The sequence below is a fragment of the Bombina bombina genome, chromosome 1 (genome assembly GCF_027579735.1).
Source record: "Bombina bombina isolate aBomBom1 chromosome 1, aBomBom1.pri, whole genome shotgun sequence".
In the NCBI taxonomy this organism is placed as follows: Eukaryota; Metazoa; Chordata; class Amphibia; order Anura; family Bombinatoridae; genus Bombina; species Bombina bombina.
Genome location: NC_069499.1, coordinates 602,969,276 through 602,993,805, shown reverse-complemented (window position 1 = coordinate 602,993,805; position 24,530 = coordinate 602,969,276). Strand labels below are relative to the sequence as shown.

The 24,530-nt window shown below is 39.5% G+C and overlaps 1 protein-coding gene across 1 annotated transcript in view; it reads right to left on the bottom strand.

The window, feature by feature from the left end:
* FRMPD3 (FERM and PDZ domain containing 3) overlaps window positions 1-24,530 on the bottom strand; it is a 204,232-nt gene that overhangs the window by 54,950 nt on the left and 124,752 nt on the right. Inside the window, exons 11-12 of the mRNA XM_053713630.1 lie at window positions 9,109-9,288; window positions 8,062-8,206 (exon numbers count right to left, since the gene is read on the bottom strand). Coding sequence (XP_053569605.1) covers window positions 8,062-8,206; window positions 9,109-9,288 — 325 coding nt within the window. The remainder of the gene's footprint in view (window positions 1-8,061; window positions 8,207-9,108; window positions 9,289-24,530) is intronic.

The following is a 24,530-nucleotide window of genomic DNA, read 5'->3' as shown; positions in this document are numbered from 1 at the left end:
GACCCAAATGAGGTAGCAAGAGCAGTTTATCTTGAAGGACAGATGTTGGAAACCCATACCATACAGTTGCAGAGTGTGGATTACAAACTAGAGGCTATAACCGCTCAACTCTCCTCACTAGTTGCAGCGAAGAACACCAATCCTGTTGTTGTACCACCAGTCTCTGCTCCTAGTACTGCAACTTCTTCCCCTGCTTCTGGAAGTATACCCCGGATACCATTACCTAACAAATATGAAGGTACTACTGATTGTAGGTTTTTTTATTAACCAGAGCAGGCTGCACTTTCGCAATGATCCTCACACTTTCCATTCCCATCAGTCAAGGGTCACCTTTATCATTTCCTTACTGAAAGACAAGGCTTTAGTCTGGGTCTCCCCCCTTTTGGAACAGAACGCTCCACTCCTGAGTTTCACACCTTGGCACTTGAGACCAGTTGGGATGGCAGTGCTCTCAAGGCAGGACTGCATGAACGCATCAAAGATGAATTTACTTATCGTGATGTTCCTTCTTCCTTGGATGACTTTATAACACTTTGTATCAGTCTAGACTCTCGCTTCCAGGAGAAACAAGCTGAGAGAGACAGAACTCAGAGAAACCTTCCCTCCCGTCCTTCTATTCATCTGGTCTCTTCACTAGCCTCTACCCCTTCAACACCTCCAGTTACCCCAGTAGAGGAACCCATGGATCTCTCCTCCTTCAAACCCACATAGTCTGAAAGACAGAGAAGGAGATTGAGACTATGCTTTTATTGTGGTTCTAACTCCCACCAACAAAGAATTGTGATATTCGGCCGGGAAAAGCCAATGCTTAGAGGATAACACTGGGGTACCTCTAAGTATGATCACTACTAAATCCCCTCACTCCTCTCGGATCCTGTTACCTGTTACCCTTACCTTGATTCAGAATTCTGTCCACACTCAAGCCTTCATTGATTCAGGGGCAGCTGGAAACTTTCCCGATCACCGTTTTATGATTCAGGCCAGGTTGCCTCTTCTGTCAAAATAACTACTCTGGATGGCACTCCCCTTGGTTCAGGGTTAATCCAATTTGAATCAGCGCCCCTGACCCTGACTGTGGGAGTCCTTCATACCGAACAGATGCAGTTTGAGGTCATTCATTCTCCAGCACAGCCTGTCATCCTTGGTCTTACTTGGCTTTGTATACACTATCCACAGTTCGACTGGGCTGAGGGACAATTGACCTCCTGGGGTACCTCCTGCTTGGTTACTCCTCTGCTCCACATCCCTATAGCCAGTCTACAGACCCCTTCAAACCTTCCCTCAATATATGCGGATCTCACAGATGTGTTTGAAAAGAAAGCAGCTGATGTGCTGCCACCCCACCGTCCTTACGACTGCAAAATTTACCTCTTTCCCGGAGCCCCACTTCCTAAAGGGAGGACTTATCCTCTCTCCAAAGCTGAAACCAAGTCTATGGAGGAGTACATCCAAGAGAACCTAGCTAAAGGTTTTATTCGCCCTTCCGCCTCTCCTGCTGGGGCTGGCTTCTTTTTCTTCAGTAAGAAGGATGGTGGGCTCAGACTACAGGGCCTTAAACAACATCACTATCAAGAATCCCTATCCCATTCCTTTGATCACTGAACTGTATGATTCACTTCAGAATGCTCGCTACTTCACCAAGCTGGACCTACTTGGGGCATACAATCTGATTTGTATCTTCCCAGGGCACGAAAGGAAGACCGCCTTCAACACAAGATCAGGGCATTACGAATACCTTGTAATGGCCTTTGGACTGTATAATACCCCTGGAGTCTTCAAGGCATTTGTCAACGATGTCTTCCATGACCTCATCAATCACACTGTCATCGTCTACCTGGATGATATCCTTATTTTCTTCTCCACCATGGAGGAGCGTCATAAACACTTGAGACAGGTACTTCTACATCGTAGAGACAATTCTCTGGTAGCCAAACTAGAAAAATGTGAATTTGATCAAGTTCAGATCCAGTTCCTTGGTTATGTCATTTCAGAGGAGGGTTTTGCCATGGATCCTGTTAAGTTCACTGCAGTTCTGGAATGGCTTTAATCCACTTTATTAAAGAAACTACAACAGATTCTTGGGATTCTCCAATTATTACCGCAAATTTATAAAGAACTTTTGCCAAACAGTTGCTCCACTCACTGAATTGACAAAACGGAAAAAATACTGTAAACAATGGCCTCCTGAAGCCATAAATGCATTCTCTCGTCTGAAAAAAGCCTTTTGTTCTGCTCCTGTGCTCTGCCATCCTGATCCTGACCTACAGTTCACTTTAGAGGTTGATGCCTCCGAGATAGGGGATGGAGCAGTTCTAACCCAAAGGGATCCTTTAACCTCCAAGTTGCACCCTGTAGCATTTTTCTCTAAACGCTTTACTCCTGCAGAAAGTAATTACGATGTGGGTAATCGTGAACTCTCATTAAGATGGCCTTGACTGAATGGCGTCATTGGCTAGAGGGCACCACCAATTTCATTCAGATTCTCACTGACCACAAGAATCTGACTTACCTAGAGACTACTCATCGACTCAATCCTCGACAGCTGCTGCTGCACGGGGGGCTGCTGCTGCATGGGGGGGTGCTGGTGCAGGGATATCTTCTGCAGGGAGGGCTGCTGCAGGGGGGGGGCTGGTGCAGGGATACCTTCTGCAGAGTTCTCCTCCAGTTCTCCCCGAGGTGGCATGTCATCTTCTGCACCCCTTTCATGCCTGGGTGAAGGAGGAGCATGTTCCTGCTGTGTTTCCTCCTCACTGGCCTCCGACTCTGTATATTTGAAAATTAAAGAAATAAGAGATATTAGCCCAGTTACAAATAAAGATGTAAATGTTATATTTGAAAGTGTATTAATGAGGTGCTTTCGTAATTCAATTGTAACTAAAAGCAATCAATACAATTTACTTATTTGCAAACCCGTCTTTCGGATATCTAGATGGTCAATATGAATGTATTTTTGTGTGCGTCTTAAATATGTTTAAATGCAAAATAATCTGTAGACTAGATACTAATGTGATGGCTTTTCTTCAAATCCAACTTTCTCAAGGTAATTCTGAATGCGTTTATGTAATAATGTTTAAAAAAAGCGTAATTGCGTTAGTCATATCCATAATTTATTTTGCGTGTGAATGGGTGTAAGTGGATGTAAAGAGATTAGTAAATGAGCTTACCAGCAGATGAGAAGTGCAGGTTCCTGGCATCGAGTCCTCCTTCGATCCCGACTAGGGCCACCTCGGAGATGTTAGGACGCAGCATTTCCTCCCAGCGGCTGTAGACGAATGTCTTCTCTGGGCCGCCACCGGTCCCGGCATTGTATTGCCTCTCCCTTGACATTTTCTTCTTTAGCTCACTTTTGCAGTCCTGGTAGTAGTGCTGTATGGATTTTATATCCCTCCTGAACTCCCCCACTGCATTGACAGCATCCGTTATTTCCATCCACAACTGTTTCTTCACTGAAGGGGTGGCCTTTGGTGCCTGCAGCCTCGTAGCCCTCTCCATATAGGCCGCTATAAGGACCTCCTTCTCCTCCCTGGTATACCTCTCCTCCCTCTGCCTGGGCTTCCCCTGTTATGTGAGCCTCTGTATTGCGTCCTATCTGCGCTCCTGACCTACCCCACTGGGCCCAGCCACTTGTTCATCTTCAACAATGTGGCTGGGCCCACCCACCCTGACCTCTCCCCCTTCCTCTCCCCCTTCCTCTCTAGTTCCTCTCCCCCTTCCTGTCCCACTCCCTGTCCCACATTTCTGCCTCATCTCCTCCCTAACCTGCTGCCTAATAATCTCCAACATCTCCTCACTGATCTCCTGGCTTGGCTCTACCCTAGTCCTCCTTCCCGCCATACCCTTTCAGAAGGTGAAAATGTACAAATGAAAGGGGGTCAAAATAATGAAATAAAAGTAAAAAGTGCTCAAAGTGTGAATGGGATTTATAAAATAGGGTAAGGGGTAGTAATAAACAGACAAACGTATAAAAAAAGGACCAAGTAAGGGTGTGTAAACAATAAGTTTGTGTAAAAAGAACAAAATATAACTATGGGCTGGGTATAGGTTTAAAGGGAATGGGGTATGGAGTGTATATGTGTGTATGTAGTGTTACTGCTATGTGTATGTATGTATTGAATGTGTTTGCGTGTAAATGAAAGTAAATATGTTTAACTATGTGTAAGTAATGAAAAGCAAAGCCGCACTCGCACACTCACCCAGACAAATTTGTACACAAACTCTCTCTCTCACTAACTCTCTCTCTCACTAACTCTCTCTCTCATTACCTCTCTCACTAACTCTCTCTCTCACTAACTCTCTGTCTCACTAACTCTCTGTCTCACTAATTCTCTGTCTCACTAACTCTCTGTCTAACTAACTCTCTGTCCCACTAACTCACTGTCTCACTAACTCTCTGTCTCACTAACTCTTTGTCCCACTAACTCTCTGTCTCACTAACTCTCTGACTATCTGTAACCTCAAACGCCTAGACCTGTACCTATCTCGAAAAAGCAATACAGTCAAGGAAGCCATGTTTAGAGAGTGCTTATATACCCTATGTAAATGGTTAATGATGTACCGGTTTGTAAACAAGTTCCAGGTGTGCTTTAGTTAAGATTTGTATGTGTGCAATGTGGAGTAGTTGTTTTAATTTGTGCATGCTCATATTGAGTTTCTAAATGCACACATGTTTTTATGGAATGTGTACAATGCAATGATGTCATAATGATAGTCAGGGCCGCCACTAGAAATTTTGGGGCCCCTGACTCAACCATTGATCAGGGCCCCCCCCCCCTCCTTTGACATGTGCAATTTTTGACCAAGTGACTAAAATGTATATGCACTTTATTATTAATTGTCTATTTAAACTTGGAAATGTTGTAAAGGTAGTAACATACACACACAGAGACACACTCATACACTGAAACACACAAACTCACTCACACATAAGGATTCACATATAGACACTCTAGCAGACACGCAAAGAAACACACTCAGACACAGAAACCCAATCAGACACTTAGCACTTGTTTACATTGACCTGACAAGTAATGAGGTAAACTACAGTTTTGTAAAAAAAGGAGATTTAGAAAACAAAATATGGAGTTCTGATTATCTTTTTGTAAAGGAAGATGACAACTAAATTTCGACAACAGCATGCAGTGGCTGAAAGGAAGGGCCCTGAACTGCCTAAACAATAATTTAAAGGTTAAATGGTGGAGTGGTTACTTCCGGAAAGGTCTTGTTAGTCTCAAAGTCTGTAGAAAGATGTGAATAATTAGTAGTAAGGTCAAAATGTCCTAAAAAGGAACAGACAATGGACACACACACACAAACTCAAACTTGCACATACACCCAAGGAAACACTGACAGAGACAGCCTCAGAAAACACACAAAGACATATACACACACACAGAGAGACAACCACATGAAAAACACAGAAAGACATACATACACACACCCTCACTGAGACATCTACAGAAAACACATACATACATACATACATACACACAAACAACCTCACAGAAACACCCATAGAAAAAGCTCAAAGACATATGCACACAACCTCACAGACATCCACAGAAAATGCACAAAGACATACACACCCACCCTCACAGAGAGACCCACAGATAAAAAATACATACACATAGAGACACAAACCAAAGCACAAAGACATAAACACATACACCCACAGAAACACTCACAGGAGGAAACATTTATGCACCTTGCATCCCCTAAATCAACAGTGTGTGACTTGCATGATAAAAAAATGCAGAAATTAAGAGATCACTTTTTAAAGAATCATATTTGTAAATGTGCAAACAAAAATAATTCTGTGAATTCAAAATTGTACATTAATGAGCTGGGTAGATGGCTAGATGAAGAAAAGTACCTTTAAAAGGTTGACATATGTTTGTTTGTTTTTTCCCATTTTCCCCAACCAAGAGCACCACTTCAAATATAGTATACAAATTTTCCCATCTGTCAGCTGTACTTATAGATTTTGAAAATGCTGTACTCTATATGGTCTTGGTGGGACCATAAGCTGTGGTACTTATACCATTAGATCTGGTTAAATGCAGGATTTAGGCTTGTTGGTATGTATTTCAAAACTAAGTCAGCTGTAGTGTAAACTGAACAGTTTTAAGTTAACCTGTCTCATTTCAAACACTGAGCAATCTTAGTCTGAGAGTATAAAATTTTATGCAGATGTAAAAATCTTAGATAAAATACCTCCTTGCATCTGGAAAGTCCTTGCATAAAGGGGCAGTAAACTGGAATGTAATATATATATATATATATATATATATATATATATATATATATATATATATATATATATATATATATAAAATGCATATCTGCCAAAAGGGCATCTACCATTTGTGTATTGAGGAGGAAATATTTCTGCATGCTTTTAAATATAGAATTTCTACAGCATTGTCAAATGCATACAACTACTACCACACTGAAGTTACAATCCAAAATTGCACAAAGAAATAAAAAACATTTGCTAAGTAAGTCCACCTCCTCTTCAAATGAAAGTGATCTGCCGTCTGACTCAGGCACACACTGTACAAAGTGCCAAGTCTGTCTCACACTGAGCATAGTGGTTTAGTGCACACTAAGAAATCCTCTCAAATGCTAATACTTTACTACTTGTAATAACATTTCCCATGATCAATTAGCACTCTGCTGTAGTACCCACTGGTGGCTGCAAAAATTTAAAAAAAAAAAAAAAAAAAAATTTTTTTTTTTTTTTAGTTCTTGCCTCATGGGGCCCCCCTGGCTCATTGGGCCCCTGACAGGAGTCACCCCTGTCACCCCCTGATGGCGGCCCTGAATGATAGTTTTGCATAACATTCTCATAATTTAGTATATCAAAATCCAAATGATGATTTCTGGTCCTATCGTATTTGTTAACTGTTCTAAATGTTTATTTTTAATAATGTTTCCTAATCCCCAATGCAAATGTTTTGTTTGTGTATCAGTGTGCAATTCTTTTTTCTTGTTCTTTTGTTCCGTGATGCAGATCCAAACGTATTTTCCAAATCCTCGTTTAGTGTAAACGTTATGTAGTATTTGTTGTAAACGATTGTGAATGTTGAATGCGGATGTGCTATGTTGTGTGAGCGATTGTTGTTTGTACATTTGACATGATTATTATTTGTGTTCATTAAGTTGTATGTGTAATATGACAGAGCAGTGTGTTGTTTTTGTGATATCTTGTGTTAGATGAAAAATCTGTTTATTCTTCAGTTTGCACTGATCTCTATGGGAGAATCCATTAGGCGTCCATGATTACGCAAGTGAAATAAACGCGGTACTCGTGTTAACGCGATGCGTAACGAGGTGCTTTTCAAACTTGTAATACCTACGTTACAAAGAGTGCGCAATGAAAATTACGCATGCGCTATTTGCGAACAGCCATTACGCAAAACTTGTAATCTAGGTGATTGTTAACAAACACTATAGCACTAAGAAAAACTTCACAGCAAACGGCTTGCTTTCTGTACAGAGCTTTCTTTCTTTTTCCCTGTTGTTTTTGAGTCACCACAAGTGCGGTGACCTCTAGTGGTGAATATTATTATTATTATCAGGTATTTGTAGAGTGTCAACAGATTCTGCAGCGCAAATAGCAAAAATGCAGCCCTGTAAACAAGCTGCCCTGAAATCTGATTCTGCTTGAGCATAATCATACTCATGCAAGAGACTCATACTCATGCACGAAGGCGGAAACAGGTTTGAATAGTTTTAGCTAATTCTTTGTCTTTAAGAATCAAATAACAGTCATTTTGAATGAGAGTCACTCATAGGAAGACTTTTCTGTGTTATGTGGTATTGTCCTACATTTCTATGAAAATACATAATTTGCATCTTATTGGAGGGGGGTTAGTGTAATATAATGTCACAGGGAGAAAGTTTTGTCTATTAAAAGGAAATTTCCAGTGAATGGAATGAAGTATTACAAATAGTGAACAAGCTTGTGTGTGTTTGTGTGTGTTTTAATGACCCCTCATTTTTGCTGACTAAAAATTTGGAATCAAAGGGGTCTTTGTAAGGGGGGGAAGACGGGAGCCATACCTGCCTTGATAATCTGAGGGGGGGGCAAGTGACCTGCAGCTCGGTAGAAAATCCCTTTCTTGGGGTCCACATGGAGCCGGTAATATCCAGCTATAAGACAGGCAAAACTGGTAGCCTCAGGCCAATCCATAAGTAACACAAGGGGCTGGAAGATAAAAAGACAGAAATAAGTGATGACTTAGCTTAATACTTATATATGTTTGTTACAATCCAATGTCAGAGTATCTCTGCTTTAGATTTCTTTGCCACATATATTATTGAACCTTGTATGGACCACTAAATATGTCAACCCTACTCATCAGACAATTTATTTCATGCTATGTTAAAATCTTGCAGCATATCAAATATAACAAAGTATTTTAACTCCTAAGTTGCCAGAAAGAGATGGAGTGCATTGCTATGCAGGGCATTGCTGCCTTCTCTGATGGCTAAGGTGTTAACCTTAACCTTATCCATAGTCATAAATCTAGCCCAAGCTCTTACCCTGATCATACACTGTGACATTTCAAATGACATTTTAATTGCTGTGTATGGATTGCTGTTACATTTTAATGCCACATTCTGAATTGTATAATTGTACTATGATAGCCATTCAGAAAATTATGAGTTAACCATGTGACTGTGACTTGATAATGTTGATCATAAATAGGACTGTCAATTTAACCTAAACTATTAGGCCACTTTGCCCCTCTATCAACCTAATGCTTTTAGTTACTGTCATTAGATGAGTTTACTTCCGCATGTCTCTGGCCTTTTATCTTATTAACCTATGAGATCACTTTGCTCCAACATAGGTCTAAAACTTTAATCTTTAAACATGATTGTGTTATTTGTTCACTTTGCTCCACCATGGGACTGACTTTTTAAACTTTAAATATGCTACTGTTACTAGGTCACTTTACTAGGAGAATGATCTTTTAACAGTTTAGAAATATAACTGTTATTAGTTCACTGTGATCTATTTACTACTACATAGGTCTTATTATATAAACCACTAAATATGTTAGTATTTTAACCCAGATCACCTTCAAATGTCTGTTTTTGTACCTTGGTGTCCACAACTCCGGTCTCCACCCGCGCCACACCTTGAGATTCTCGGTAAAGCTGGACTTTTGTCACCTGGCTAAACTCAATCAGGACAGTAGTGAGATTAGTCTTCAGGTCAATGACATGGCTGATACCATGGCGAGGACCCACCAGGAGTGTAGTTGCTGGGGTCTTTTCATCCTGTGGAAATAAACACATTGAGACAAACACGATTATACCATTGAGTCAGTCCTTTCATACAAGTGATATAAACAGTAGAGAAATGTATGGCAGAAAAGGAATATATACTTGTCTGTATATACAGCGAAGTACTGACGTATAATATGGTACCTGGAAACTGGTGAATAAATGACATAGGGTGAGAAATTGATACAAATTAAATAGGAAATAGCGCCTGGAGACTTAAAGGGACAGTCTACACCAGAATTTTTATTGTTTTAAAATATAGATAATCCCTTTATTACCCATTCCCCAGTTTTGCATAACCAACACGGTTATATTAATAAACTTTTTACCTCTGTGATTACCTTGTATCTAAGCCTCTGCAAACTGCCCCCTTATTTCAGTTCTTTTGACAGACTTGCATTTTAGCCACTCAGTGCTGGCTCCTAGGTAACTTTACGTGCGTGAGTACAGTGTTATCTATATGACACACATGAACTTACACCGTCTAGTGGTGAAAAACTGACAAAATGCATTCAGAAAAGAGGCGGCCTTCAAAGTTTAAGAAATTAGCATATGAGCCTACCTAGGTTTAGCTTTCAACTAAGAATACAAAGCAAAATTGGTGATAAAAGTACATTTGAAAATTGTTTAAAATGACATGTCCTATCTGAATCATGAGAGTTTATTTTGGACTACACTGTCCCATTAACCGTACTTCAGTAATTGACACAGCAATCAAGACAAAGTGAAGCTATAAAGCATGAAATCTCTTTGGAATTAAAGTATTGATAGTTGGGAAGCAGCAATCGGATATAGAGTCTGGCCTCTTCATCCCGATATTCCAGCAGGCAGGGAGACAAAGAAGGGCAGAACCATAACACATGAATACATTCTGTCAACCTTGCACAGTTAGACAACATGATGTTATGGGGCATGGGATTCCTCCAGAACAAATACTGGGGGTTTTGGCTGACATTAAGGTTTAGATGTATGTCCAGTATTGGCCTATATTACAAGTGGAGTGAGTGCGCTATCAAGATTATGGGAACACTGCTGCCATAGAGTAATAACCACATGTGCACTCTCCTAAACCCCAATGAGTTTATCTAGATTTACTCTTTAACAAAGGATGCCAAGAGAATAAAACAAATTTGATAATAGAAGTACATTAAAAAGTTGTTTAAAATGACATGCCCTATCTGAATCATGGAAGTTTAATGTTGACTTTACTGTTCCTTTAACATTCTAAAACTTTGACTATCAACTAAGTACAGTCATTAAAAGAATATGTTTGCCAATGGCCTATCTAGATGTTGCGGTGATGACTTTTGTTTTCTAGCAGTTCTCGTTTATTGTGCAGGATGGCCAATTAATGCAATAAAATATGTACATTATAGGAATAGCCATGCTGACACTCACATGGGGCTTCCCTTAGGGAATTCCCTTAAAAAGGACTGTCCCTGCAAGTTGTGAGATGTCTCTCATAAAAAGTAATGGAGGAAATGAAAACCTTGCTGGGGGGAGCGACATTAGCAGGGAACAGGGGGTTGTACATTAACAATGAAATCAATGCAGCCAATATAAATGAGATTACTCTACTAGTATTGTTCAATCACCTATGATTTTGTATACATGTGGATTTTTTCTATACGGCTATTTTTACACAATGTTGTCATCTTTTTAGTTTGCAAGAATAAAACAGCAAGATTTCTACCTTGCAACTTAAAGTATTTTTTCCTGAATAATTTCAATACGAAATTTAATTTTTCCATAAAATACAATTTGTGAAGAACAATTTTGTTAAGATTTTTTATGTGATTAGAAAATATTTTTTTACTGTATTTTTTTTAAATTCAATATTTAATTTATTCACTTTATATTATTTTTAGATTATTTTTTTAGCTTTATTATAATGTATGCATCATGTTTACATACGTAACTGCAGGTAACACCCCTTTGCGATACCTTAGATCTTTATAGAATCGTTCCCTAAGAGCCTGATGATCTAAAGTTCTCTGCGCTGGTGACATTATCTAAGAAATCTCATCAGCATTGTGAGGTATCTCAAAAATGTTTAGAAAAGCAAATTTTATCTTGAGTGCTTTTTATCGTGCTTGTATGGTTCTGGGTGTCAAGGAGATAAACATATGTTAAAATATATATTGCAAAAAAAAAAAAAGGCCCCAAAGATTTTGCCTGGAGTTTTTGATAATCAGGTACTTTTACTTTGATGTCTTTGTGTTTTTCCTTTTATCCCCCCTTTTTTTCTTTCATCTGGTAAAACCCCTAAAAGAACCCTGAAGAGACAGCCTACACTAAAATTGTTATTGTTTAAAAAGATAGATAATTCCTTTACTACCCATTCCCCATTGATATATTGATATACTTTATAACCTTTAAACCTCTAAATTTCTGCCTGTTTCTAAGCCACTACATATAGCATCTTATCACATGCTTTTTTATTTGCTTTTCACAGCAGGAGACTGCTAGTTCATGTGAGCCATATAGATAACATTGAGTTCACGCCCGAGGAGTTATTTAAGAGTTAGCACAACACAGCCCTAAATTCCAGATCAATAGATAATAAATAAAATGTCATGTGATCAGGGGTTTGTCAGAAGATGCATAGATACAAGGTAATCACAGAGGTAAAAAGTATATTAATATAACTGTGTTGGTTTTGCAAAACTGGGGAATGGGTAATAAAGGGATTATCTATCTTTTAAAACAATAATAAATCTATTGTAGACTGTTCCTTTAATGTTATGGTAGTCCTAGCAAAAGTTTTGGTTAATATTCTTTTGGCTCCATAGACTTAAAGGGACAGTCTACACCAGAATTGTTATTGTTTAAAAAGATAGATAATCCCTTTATTACCCATTCCCCAGTTTTGCATAACCAGCACAGTTATATTAATATACTTTTTACCTATGTGATTACCTTGTATCTAAGCCTCTGCAGACTGCCCCTTATCTCAGTGCCTTTGACAGACATGCAGTTTAGCCAATCAGTGCAGACACCTAAATAACTCCACGGGAGTGAGCACAATGTTTTATATATATATATATATATATATATATATATATATTACATTCATGAACTAGTACTGTCTAACTGTGAAAAACCTTCAAAATGCTCTGAGCTAAGAGGCGGTTTTCAATGGTTTAGAAATCAGTTTGAGCCTACCTAGGTTTAGCTTTTCAAAAATACCACCAAGAGAACAAAGCAAATTTGATGATAAAAGTAAATTGGAAAGTTGTTAAAAATTGCATGCCTATCTGAATCATGAAAGTTTAATTTTGATTAGACTGTCCCTTTAAAGGGACGTGAAACACAAAATGTTTCTTTCATGATTCAGATAGATTATACATGTGAAAAAAAGCTTTCCAATTTACTTCTATTATCAATTTTACTTAAAGGGACATTCCGGTCAAAACTTAAATGCACATAGATGAATTACATCTTGAACAGAAACATATTTGCAATATACATGTTTTGGCAAAAATGCTTCTAGTAAATGTTATCACTGTTTTAGTGCTAACATGTTTCTCTGCACATGCACGGGAAGCATAGCTAGATATTCTCAGTGCAGCATTTTAAATACTGCAGCTGCTCAGAGTACCAGTGGGGCTTGTATCATGTCAGCAATTACCAAATTGAGTCATTACCATATGGTACAAGCACATTAAGCAAATGCTGTGTTTAAAATGCTGGTGCATGTTGCATACTTAAATATTAATTTGAAACAGCTATAGCTTTTATTAGAAGCATTTTTGCCAATGCATGTATATTACAAAAATGCTTCTATTCAAAGCTGAAATACATCTATGTGGATTCCAATTTTGGCTGGAATGTCCCTTTAATTCTCTTGTTAAAATTTCTGGAAGAAGCAGCAATGCAATACTGGGAGCTAGCTAAACCAATTGCAAGATGCATACATGTGCAGCCCCCAATCAGCAGCTAACTCCTATTTCCTGAGCATACCTAGCTATACTTATCAACAAATGATACCAAGAGAATGAGGAAATTAGACACAAGAAGTAAATATAAAAGTTATTTAAAATCATTTGCTCTAAATGTAGGTTTCATGTCCCTTTAAAGAATAATTTAATTTTTTGGTATATATAATAATACTCATATTGATTAGAAAATGGGGTTTATTGCGGCTGTTTGTGTGCCTTGGAATTATTTATTTATTTATATAATATTTTATCAGGAAGGATACATAGAGATTTCTCTCGTTTTCAAGTATGTACTGGGTATTAGTGTGGTATTACGAGTTGAAAGTAAACGTGTTCGCTTGAGCGCAATTAAATTTAACTTGCGTTGGGATAGTGTGTCCTCAGAGTTCTGGTTAACTGTTATGAAGGACAAAAGGGTTGCACAAAACACATCAAAAATATGTTTTAAAGTACAGTTAAATTCATAATAACACTATCTAATAAAAAATATTAAAAAAAGGGCTCAAAGATATGAGGTCTCAGGTTTTAGGAAAAAAAAGACATTCATAAGGCTTTACCATAGAGATACATACATACACATGTCTAAATATGTATAGGTTTTTATATATATATATATTTATTTATATGTGTGTACATATGTATTTATATATTTATATGTGTGTACATATGTATTTATATATTTATATGTGTGTACATATGTATTTATATATATATATATATATATATATATATATATATATATATATATATTTACAGACATATATACACATATAAACACATATGTATACATATATAGACAATATATATAAGTGCCTTAGAGATGGAGCCCTTTCCAGTCAGGTAGCTGAAAACATGAAAAATCACATTTATGCAATATTCATATTTAATAACATTTTAACTGTGGGTGGGGGATATGTTGTTCTAAGTATTTGTAAATAGATATTCCTATATATATCTGTATATATCTATACCTATATATAATTATCTATATATATAGGTATAGTTGATATATATTTTACCAAAAAAACATCAGATATACAGTACATAGAAATATGTATTTAAGAATAAATAGAACATATTCTTCTATGTGAAGAACATTCAAATGTGAAGTATTCATATTCTCCTGTTGAGTTAGCGCACTTGAGAAAATGCGATCAGGTTTGTGAAAGTAAGGGGGTTTTTTATTCCACTTTTGTGTTCCATTGAAGGGGAATACGTTAACACGGTCATGATATTCAAACTTCGGGTTTTTGCGCACAAGCGAAAACATTTTACTTTCAACTTGTAATACGCACACTAGATGTGTGAAGTAGGAAGTTATTTTCCGTATTCGCTTTTGTACAAGTGAAACACACTAAGATCTGGTTTTGCACAGATGTGTGATTCACTTGCACAAGAGGATATTTGGCTCTGAAAATAACCTCCTACTTCTGCATTTGGCAGTGAATGAAACTGTCGAATGTATACATTTAACGTGCGCTACCTGATGTTGCTAGGTGTCAGGTCTTAATATTTTCCTTGCATTTGGACAAAAATGGTATTAGGGGATCAGCATCATAGATGTTCAGTGTTCTCATATGAGGAACTCTTGGAACACACACACACCATATATATGATTTATTTGCCTTACGGAGATGCTAATATCTACCCTGCAAATAATATCTAATTCACTGATTTAGGGCACAGACAAAATATTTGCTGATGCTCCTTGCAGCATGTGACATTGTTTGGAACACAATGTGGTCTAACAGACAACTGATGTCCCCCACTTCCCCTGTCACTTATAGGGCTACCTGTCACTTTTTTTAAGTTTATTCTTTTTATTGAGGTTGCAGATAGTCTACTAGCAACAACAAACAATTAGGTAGTGAAAAACTTACTAGCTATAGAAACATAAAGTAAAGTATATAAACTTGGTATGACAAGAAAGGAAAGCAGGTCCCCAGCTGAGCGTGGGCTCAATGTAGCAGAGAGGATCAAAGAGCTCACTCTTGGAAACCATTGTTGCATCTGCACCATGGACTCTGCTATCTGTCTACTCAACCTGCCTCCAACTGAGCCACTTCTGGACACTTTTGTCTTCCTGAGAATAACACTTCAGCTTCCCGGATAACATGGATCCCTCCTTTCAGTAACTTCCTTGGGGTCTCTTGGATTGTGCCATCAGAGGCCAGCAATGAAATAGTGCAGGGACCAGACAGTGGTCCTGGTATGCAGACATTACATACAACAGGAAATGCAGGTGTAAAAGTTTGAAGAAGGTGCCCACCTGGGTGAGACACAGCTGCTTTCTGAAGCATTTTGGAAGATCAGTGTGTAGGAGATACTCTGGCCACTATTTATCATAGTCTGGCGGACCTGATCCCATAGTGCGGATCAAGTCCGCCAAACCTCCCTGAATACAGAGAACAATACGCTCTCCGTATTCAGCATTGCACCAGCAGCTCACAAGAGCTGCTGGTGCAACGCCACCCCCTGCAGACTCGCGGCCAATGGGCTGCCAGCAGGTGGTGTCAATCAACCCGATCGTACTCGGTTGATTTCCGGCGATGTCTGTCCGCCTGCTCAGAGCAGGCGGACAGGGTTATGGAGCAGCGGTCTTTGTGACCGCTGCTTCATAACTGCTGTTTCTGGCGAGTCTGAAGACTCGCCAGAAACACAGGCCATCAAGCTCCATTCGGAGCTTGGTAGATAGGCCCCATTAAGCTTGACTAGTTACGGCTAAAATGTTACCAGTGGTCAATCTCCTTCTCACTGATCTTCCAATCAGCTTTAGAAAGTGGCCATGTCTCACAAGAGGGGTGCCTTTTTCAAACTTTCACAACTGCATTTTCTAATGTATGCGATGTCTGCATACCAGGACCACTGACTGGTCCCTGCACTATTTCATAGCTGGGCTCTAATGGAACAATCCACAGCAGCCCACCAAAGACCTAGTATGGCTCTTTTCTTAGACAGGCTCTTCACTTGTAACAGGTAAAAACTGTTGCTTCTTCCATTACTCAGTTGGAAAATGGTCATTTCTACAAGGGTGAAGATTTTCTATTTTGACATCCTATTTTTTTCCGGAATATATGTTATGTTTTCTGTTCTCTGTATACATTATTGTTGACGGTAAACACAATGGGGTTGTTCACAATCTATTGGCTATTAGATCAGATTTTTGCTTACTGGTTAAATTGGGAGCTGAGTTTCCTGAGTGATCACAACATCACAACATTGTATCATTAGTTTTAAAAAAAAAAAAAGCTTACGAAAAGGACTTTAAGTGTTAACTACCTGTTTTCGAAATATAAACTGCAAAGTCTCCCAAAACTCACACATACAATAGCCCATTCACATCTCTTAAGGTTACAGCAAAACTTTATTCCTGAAACCTCTCAGTAAGGACAAAAATCATTTACATGTGTGATATTCACCTATTGTCAATCTGTTTAAAATTGTACGCTCTATCTTGGCAGGATGGATATACTTCTATAGACACTTCAGGGCAAAAACATCTACAAATGGCATGATTTTATATTTCATATTTGATTGAATTTTCCACTCACACTAGCGTGATTGTCACTAACAGTAAAGATGTTATTAAAAGAGTGTTTTTACAGATCGCTTAACTGCGACTTTCATAGGTATTACAATTTGTTTTCATCCACAGCACTGTATGTATTGGGTACTTGTAAAGTGCGGCTAATCACCCGTAAAGGTCTCAAGACGCTGCTCATTTTATTGACCTCGGAAGGATGAAAGGCTTAGTGAACCTCGCCGGGGATCGAACCTGCAACCCTTGGGTTGCTACAGAGCTATCTGTCCGGCACTGCTAACCCATCTAAATTCATTTTTTAGTTTATTGCGATGGGTAGACTGTGCACTGGTTTTCTACCCGCGATATGGGTGTTGGACAACTTTTACAAGGATTCATTTAAACTATATTTGTTTTTTCTTATTTGTTTAAGGCTCGGTTCCATTTTGATGTGACCTGTAAACAATATGGCAGATACATTTCTATGCCAATGACTTACAGTAACTTTCTTGTTTTACATGATTTTCATTTCTTTAAAAGTATAAATCATGACCCGGATGCAATGCTGCTATGTATGTAAGAGACCCTTAAACAAGATTGCACAATCGTGAATTGTTTTTTATAGGAGACGAGCGTCCATGCACACGAAGTCCAAACTTGTTCATGGCAGTGCATATATTATGCAACTTGTAATCCAGAACGATCATTCATCGTGAGTGAGTTATGATAGGGTAGGATTTCTGAATGTGGGTGCATGGAGCATTCAGATATAAGTTTTGTGCACAATAAAAGCAATTCCAGATACAGTGACAGCTTTTAACAAAAGCATTTTTTGCTAATACAAATGTACTGCAAAAATGTTTTCTATTCAAAATTAATATGCACTAATGCACATTTCAATTGTAGCAACAAAGTCCCTTTAAGTTTATAATGAGTGTAAAAACACTTTATCATATTTGTCATATATTGTTTTTTATCTGGTACATTCTAAGACTCCCTGGAGGTAGAATATCATTTGAATAGAATGTGTTAGGGGTGCCACAAAGAAAAAGCCTTTTACAAACTCTATTCTATTGAATGTTCATGTTCAGCTCTGGATTGTAAAGTATTAATAAGGGCACTGTATGACTCTGGAAGGTTGCATACTAATAACGTAATTATTTCCTTTTATGCTTCCCACAATCCCATGTAGTGTTCCAGTAATTCTAACACGGTATTCACATGCTGCTGCATTTTATCATTATTTTCTAACCTCATGATATACAGTTATTGCAGCAAAAGCAATTTGCTGCTTAGATGTAAATGAAAATGTAGCTCCTATTATTCGTACAACATATTGCTTCTTTGTCCTTATTCCTAATATGGATGATCTTCTCATCGTTCACTAACAATTACATAACTATAACTACTTGAGTTTGTATAGTATATTTCAGTAAGGTTGTGGGCAGAGTTATCTTTACTAAATCTCACATTGATTTTTGGAATTTATGGTATTTTGCTTTAATCCATGGTTCTACAATTTCAGCCCTCAGGAGACTAGATTTTCAGGACTACCTTGAACTACAAGGTTGACTTTAATGCCATTACTGAGCAGCTGATCATATCACAAATGCTATAGGTCAAACATCCTAAAAATCTGACCTGTTTATGGGTCCTGAAGAATGGAATAGAAAAAACTGCAGTTTTTAAAGGATCATTTAATAGAATAGCATAATTAGCGCTGCGGAATCTGTTGGCCCTCTACAAATAACGGAGTTAGACAAAGGAGTAAACAACAGAGATAAGTACTTTCAAATTCCAACAATTAAATGCAAACATGCTACACATTCTAATGTCTGCTTTAACCTTTTCCTCCCTTCTCTTTAAAGTCACAGCTCTTCCATTCACAAACAGCACTCAGAACATTCATATTTCTCCTTCTCTTCTACCTTCCCCCCTCTACAACACACATGAACTTTATTCCTATCTCACATGCCTCAGCCAGCCATGCTTTACTGATCCTAAACTTAAACACTCACATAAGACACATTCTCATCTCCTTTCACTCACCATCTTTCTTCTTCTTGCAGCTGGGGATGTCTCGCCTAACCCAGGTCCACCCTCTGCTTCCCTCAGATCACTACCCCAAATGACACCTCATACACCTTGCACACGTAACCTCTAAACCTCATTAACTGCACCTCTATTAGTACACCCCAATTCTCGTGTGCCCTTTGGAATGCATGCTCGGTATGCAACAAGCTTACATCTATTCACGACCTATTTATTTCACGTTCACTTAACCTGTTAGCTCTCATTGAAACTTGGCTTTCCTCCTCTAACACAACTGCTGTAGCCTCTCTGTCCTATGGCAGCCTGCACTTCAGTCACACTCCCAGGCCTGGAGACAAACAAGGAGGAGGAGTAGGAATTCTCCTGTCTCCTCACAATACCTTTCACTGCATTCCTTCACCCCCCTCTCTTTCCTTCTCATCTTTTGAAGTTCACGCTATCCGCCTCTTCTCCCCTATAGCTCTTCGTGTTGCAGTTATCTATCGGCCCCCTGGCCCAGCATCACAATTTCTGGACCACTTTGAAGCCTGGCTTCCACATTTTCTCTCTTCTAATGTCCCGTCTCTCATCTTAGGGGACTTCAACATACCCCTTGATAAGCCTATCACACCTGCTGCCTCTAAACTTCTATCCCTTACTACCTCTTTAGGCCTGTCCCAGTGGACAACATATCCAACACACTGTGAAGGCAACTCCATAGACCTGGTCTTCACAAATCTCTGTGCTGTTTCCAACTCCTTTAACTTCCCCTTTCCTCTCTCTGACCACCATCTATTAACTTTCTCTCTCACTCTACCTGCTACATCTTTGCAAGCCCCCAAAAAATTGCTACCTCACAGGAATTTCAATGACTTGGATCTCACAGACTTTTCCACTCAACTGAGTCCTCTGCTCTCTGACATTTCATCCCTCTCTTGTCCAACCCTTGTGACTCTACAGTATAATTCGGCACTAAAATCAACACTTGACAAAACTGCACCCTCCACTCTTCAACGTACATCAATCACTCGACGGCAACCGTGGCACACTAAACAGACCAGATATCTTCAGCGATGCTCACGGGCCGCTGAACGGCAGTGGAGGAAATCACGCACCTTTGCTGATTTCCAACATTATAAATTCACCCTTAAGTCCTACAACTCTGCGCTCAGCCTGGCAAAACAAGTCTATTTCTCCTCCCTCGTGTCATCTCACGCACCCAACCCCAGAAAACTGTTCTCAACCTTTAACTCCCTTCTACGCCCGCCTGCCCCCCCCGCCCACTACCAACCTCACTGCTCAAATTATTGCTGATCACTTCAAAAATAAAATTGACACCATTAGAAAAGAGATCTGCACCTCGCACCCCGCAAACCCAGCAATCCTACCCACCCCTTCTATTAACAAAAATCTATGCTATTTCCCTCCTGTAACAGAGGAAGAAGTCTCTGCACTCCTATCCTCGGCTTATCTCACAACCTGCCCACTTGACCCTATTCCTTCACGACTTATTCCCCCTCTCTCTGCTTCACTAACCCCTACCCTAACTCATCTCTTTAACCAATCCCTCACTGCTGACACATTTCCTGACACATTCAAGCATGCGTCAATCATACCAATCCTAAAAAAGCCCTCGCTTGACCCCTCCACGCCTTCTAACTATCGACCGGTCTCTTTACTTCCCTTTGCTTCAAAATTATTGGAACGACTAGTCTATAATCGGCTAACTCAATTTCTCACGACTAACTCCTTACTTGATCCACTACAATCTGGTTTCCGCCCTAAACGCTCAACAGAAACCGCTCTTGCTAAAGTAACAAATGACCTGTTATCAGCCAAAGCAAAAGGCCATTACTCATTACTAATTCTTCTTGTCCTGTCCGCAGCTTTTGACACAGTTGACCATCCTCTCCTCCTAAAAATACTACATTCATTTGGCATCCGAGACACAGCCCTCTCCTGGTTTGCATCATATCTTTCAAACCGCTCGTTTTCAGTTTCCTTTAACAACATATCTTGTGATCCTATGCCTCTCTCAGTTGGAGTACCGCAAGGCTCTGTCTTGGGCCCCTTGCTTTTCTCTCTTTATACATCCTGCCTTGGAAAACTTATAGCCTCCTTTGGATTCCAGTACCACCTATATGCTGATGATACCCAAATCTATCTTTCCTCTCCTGATATCTCTCCATCTTTACTCAACCAGATTTCTGACTGCCTCTCTGCAATTTTCTCTTGGATGTCTTCACACTACCTCCAACTCAATCTGTCCAAAACTGAGCTGCTTCTTATTCCCCCCTCTTCGAGACATCCGACACCTGACATTTCTCTGATGGTTGGAGACTCTATTCTCAACACCTCACCCCAGGTCCGCTGCCTTGGGGTCACACTAGACTCAGAACTCACATTCAACCCAGATATACAAACGCTTACCAAATCCTGCCGGTGACACCTACGCAACATTTCCAGAATTTGTCCCTTCCTTACTCAAAATACTACAAAAATACTTATTCATTCCCTCATCCTGTCACGCATTGATTATTGCAATCTACTCTTAAATGGCCTTCCAAAACACCACCTCTCCTCCCTCCAATCTATTATGAATGCTTCTGCTAGACTCATCCACCTAAGCCGACGATCTACATCAGCTGCTCTGCTCTGCCAGTCTCTACACTGGCTCCCCATACACTCCAGAATACAATTTAAAGTATTAGCCCTAACCTACAAAGCACTCAAAAGTCTAACTCCCAACTATATCTCCTCTCTCATCGTGAAATACTCCCCATCCCGTCCTCTTCGATCAACCTCTGACCTACGTCTCTACACTCCTGTTATCTCTACATCCCACTCCCGCCTCCAAGACTTTGCACGTGCTACTCCTGTCCACTGGAACTCTCTGCCTCACTCCATCAGACTGTCTCCAACCTTGTATAGCTTCAGAAGATCCTTGAAAACCCACCTATTCAGAGAGGCTTACCATCTCTCCTCCATCCCGCATCCGAACCAAGCTAATACATGTACATGAACTGCCTGACTCACTGCTGCAAATACAACCGATGTAACAAGCTACCCCAATCTTATGTCTCTGCACCCTAAACCTATAGACTGTGAGCTCTCCGGAGCAGGGCCCTCTTCCTCCTGTGCTAGATTTGTTTAGTCTTGTTATGTTTTGTATTGTATCACAAATCTTTGTCATTGTATACCCCTATCATTGTACCCAGCGCTACGGAATTTGGCGGCGCTATACAAATAAATGATAATAATAATAATAATAATAACTGATAATAATAAACAATAAAATAACAAATGCATAAGAAAAAGGTAATTTAATAGCACTTAGGCCTCTATTTATCAACCTGTCAACTTACCTGCATTCAACGGCACCAATACTCTTGCCTAACATCGCTGCCGCAGACCTGAATACGTTCTCCAAATTTACCAAAAAAGCTGTCAAAAAGCCGCGCACCAAGTACGGGGCGATGAGCAGCGGACTGTTGTTAACTAACAGTCATCGATCTCACTGCTCTTCGGCTTTTTGACAGCTTTCTTGGTACCCTGCCACTAAACACCCACACTATTCTATACTGTTTTACCCCCTAAACCGCCGCACCCAGACCTCGCCGCAACTAAATAAAGTTATTAACCCCTAAACCGCCGCTCCTGGAGCCCACCGCAACTCTAATAAATGTATTAACCCCTAAACCGCCGCTCCCAGAGCCTACCGCCACCTACATTATACATATTAACCCCTAATCTTCCGCCCCCTATACCGCCGCCCCCTACATAAAGTTATTAACCCCTAATCTGCCGCCCCCCACATCGCCGACACCTGCATAATATTATTAACCCCTAATCTGCCGCTCCGGACACCACCGCCACCTACATTATACTTATGAACCCCTAATCTGCTTCCCCCAACATTGCCGCCACCGACATTATATTTATTAACCCCTAATCTGCCTCCCCCAACGTCGCCACCACTATATTAAAGTTATTAACCCCTAAACCTAAGTCTAACCCTAACACCCACTAACTTAAATATAATTAAAATAAATCTAAATAAAAATTCCTATCATTAACTAAATTATTCCTATTTAAAACGAAATATTTACCTATAAAATAAACCCTAAGCTAGCTACAATATAACTAATAGTTACATTGTAGCTAGCTTAAGGTTTATTTTTATTTTACAGGCAAGTTTGTATTTATTTTAACTAGGTACAATAGTTATTAAATAGTTATTAACTATTTAATAACTTCCTAGTTAAAATAAATACAAATATAGCTGTAAAATAAAACCTAACCTAAATTACAATTACACCTAACACTACACTATAATTAAAATCATTTCCTAAATTAACTACAATTAAATTAAATAAACTAAAGTACGAAAAAAAACCCACTAAATTAGAGAAAAAAATAAAATAATTACAAGAATTTAAAACTAATTACACCTAATCTCATCCCCCTAATAAAATAAAAAAGCCCCCCAAAATAATAAAAATCCCTACCCTATACTAAATTACAAATAGCCCTTAAAAGGGCCTATTTGCGGGGCATTGCCCCAAAGTAATCAGCTCTTTTACCTGTAAAAAAAAAAGTACAATACCCCCCCAAGATTAAAACCCACCACCCACACACCCAACCCTACTCTAAAACCCACCCAATCCCCCCTTAATTAAACCTAACAATAACCCCGTGAAGATCACCCTACCTTGAGACGTCTTCACCCAGCCGGGCACATGTGGTCCTCCAGAGGGGCAGAAGTCTTCATCCAGGCGGCATCTTCTATCTTCATCCATCCGGAGCGGAGCGGGTCCATCTTCAAGCCAGCTGACGCGCAGCATCCTCTTCTTCCGACGAATGAAGGTTCCTTTAAATGACGTCATCCAAGATGGCGTCCCTTGAATTCCGATTGGCTGATAGGATTCTATCAGCCAATCAGAATTAAGGTAGGAAAAATCCTATTGGCTGATGCAATCAGCCAATAGAATTGAGCTTGCATTCTATTGGCTGATTGGAACAGCCAATAGAATGCGAGCTCAATCCTATTGGCTGATTGGATCAGCCAATAGGATTGAACTTCAATTCTATTGGCTGATTGGATCAGCCAATAGGATTTTTCCTACCTTAATTCCGATTGGCTGATAGAATCCTATCAGCCAATCAGAATTCAAGGGACGCCATCTTGGATAACGTCATTAAAAGGAACCTTCATTCGTCGGGAGTCGTCGGAAGAAGAGGATGCTCCGCATCGGCTGGCTTGAAGATGGACCCACTCCGCTCCGGATCGATGAAAATAGAAGATTCCGCCTGGATGAAGATTTCTGCCTGTCTGGAGGTCCTCTTCTGCCCGGATCGGATGAAGACTTCTGACCCTCTAGAGGACCACTTGTACCCGGCTGGGTGAAGACGTCTCAAGGTAGGGTGATCTTCAGGGGGTTAGTGTTAGGTTTTATTAAGGTGGGATTGGGTGGGTTTTAGAGTAGGGTTGGGTGTGTAGGTGGTGGGTTTTAATGTTGGGGGGGTATTGTACTTTTTTTTTTTACAGGTAAAAGAGCTGATTACTTTAAGGCAATGCCCCGCAAAAGGCCCTTTTAAGGGCTATTTGTAATTTAGTATAGGGTAGGGATTTTTATTATTTTGGGGGGCTTTTTTATTTTATTAGGGGGATTAGATTAGGTGTAATTAGTTTTAAATTCTTGTAATTATTTTATTTTTTTCTGTAATTTAGTGGTTTTTTTCTG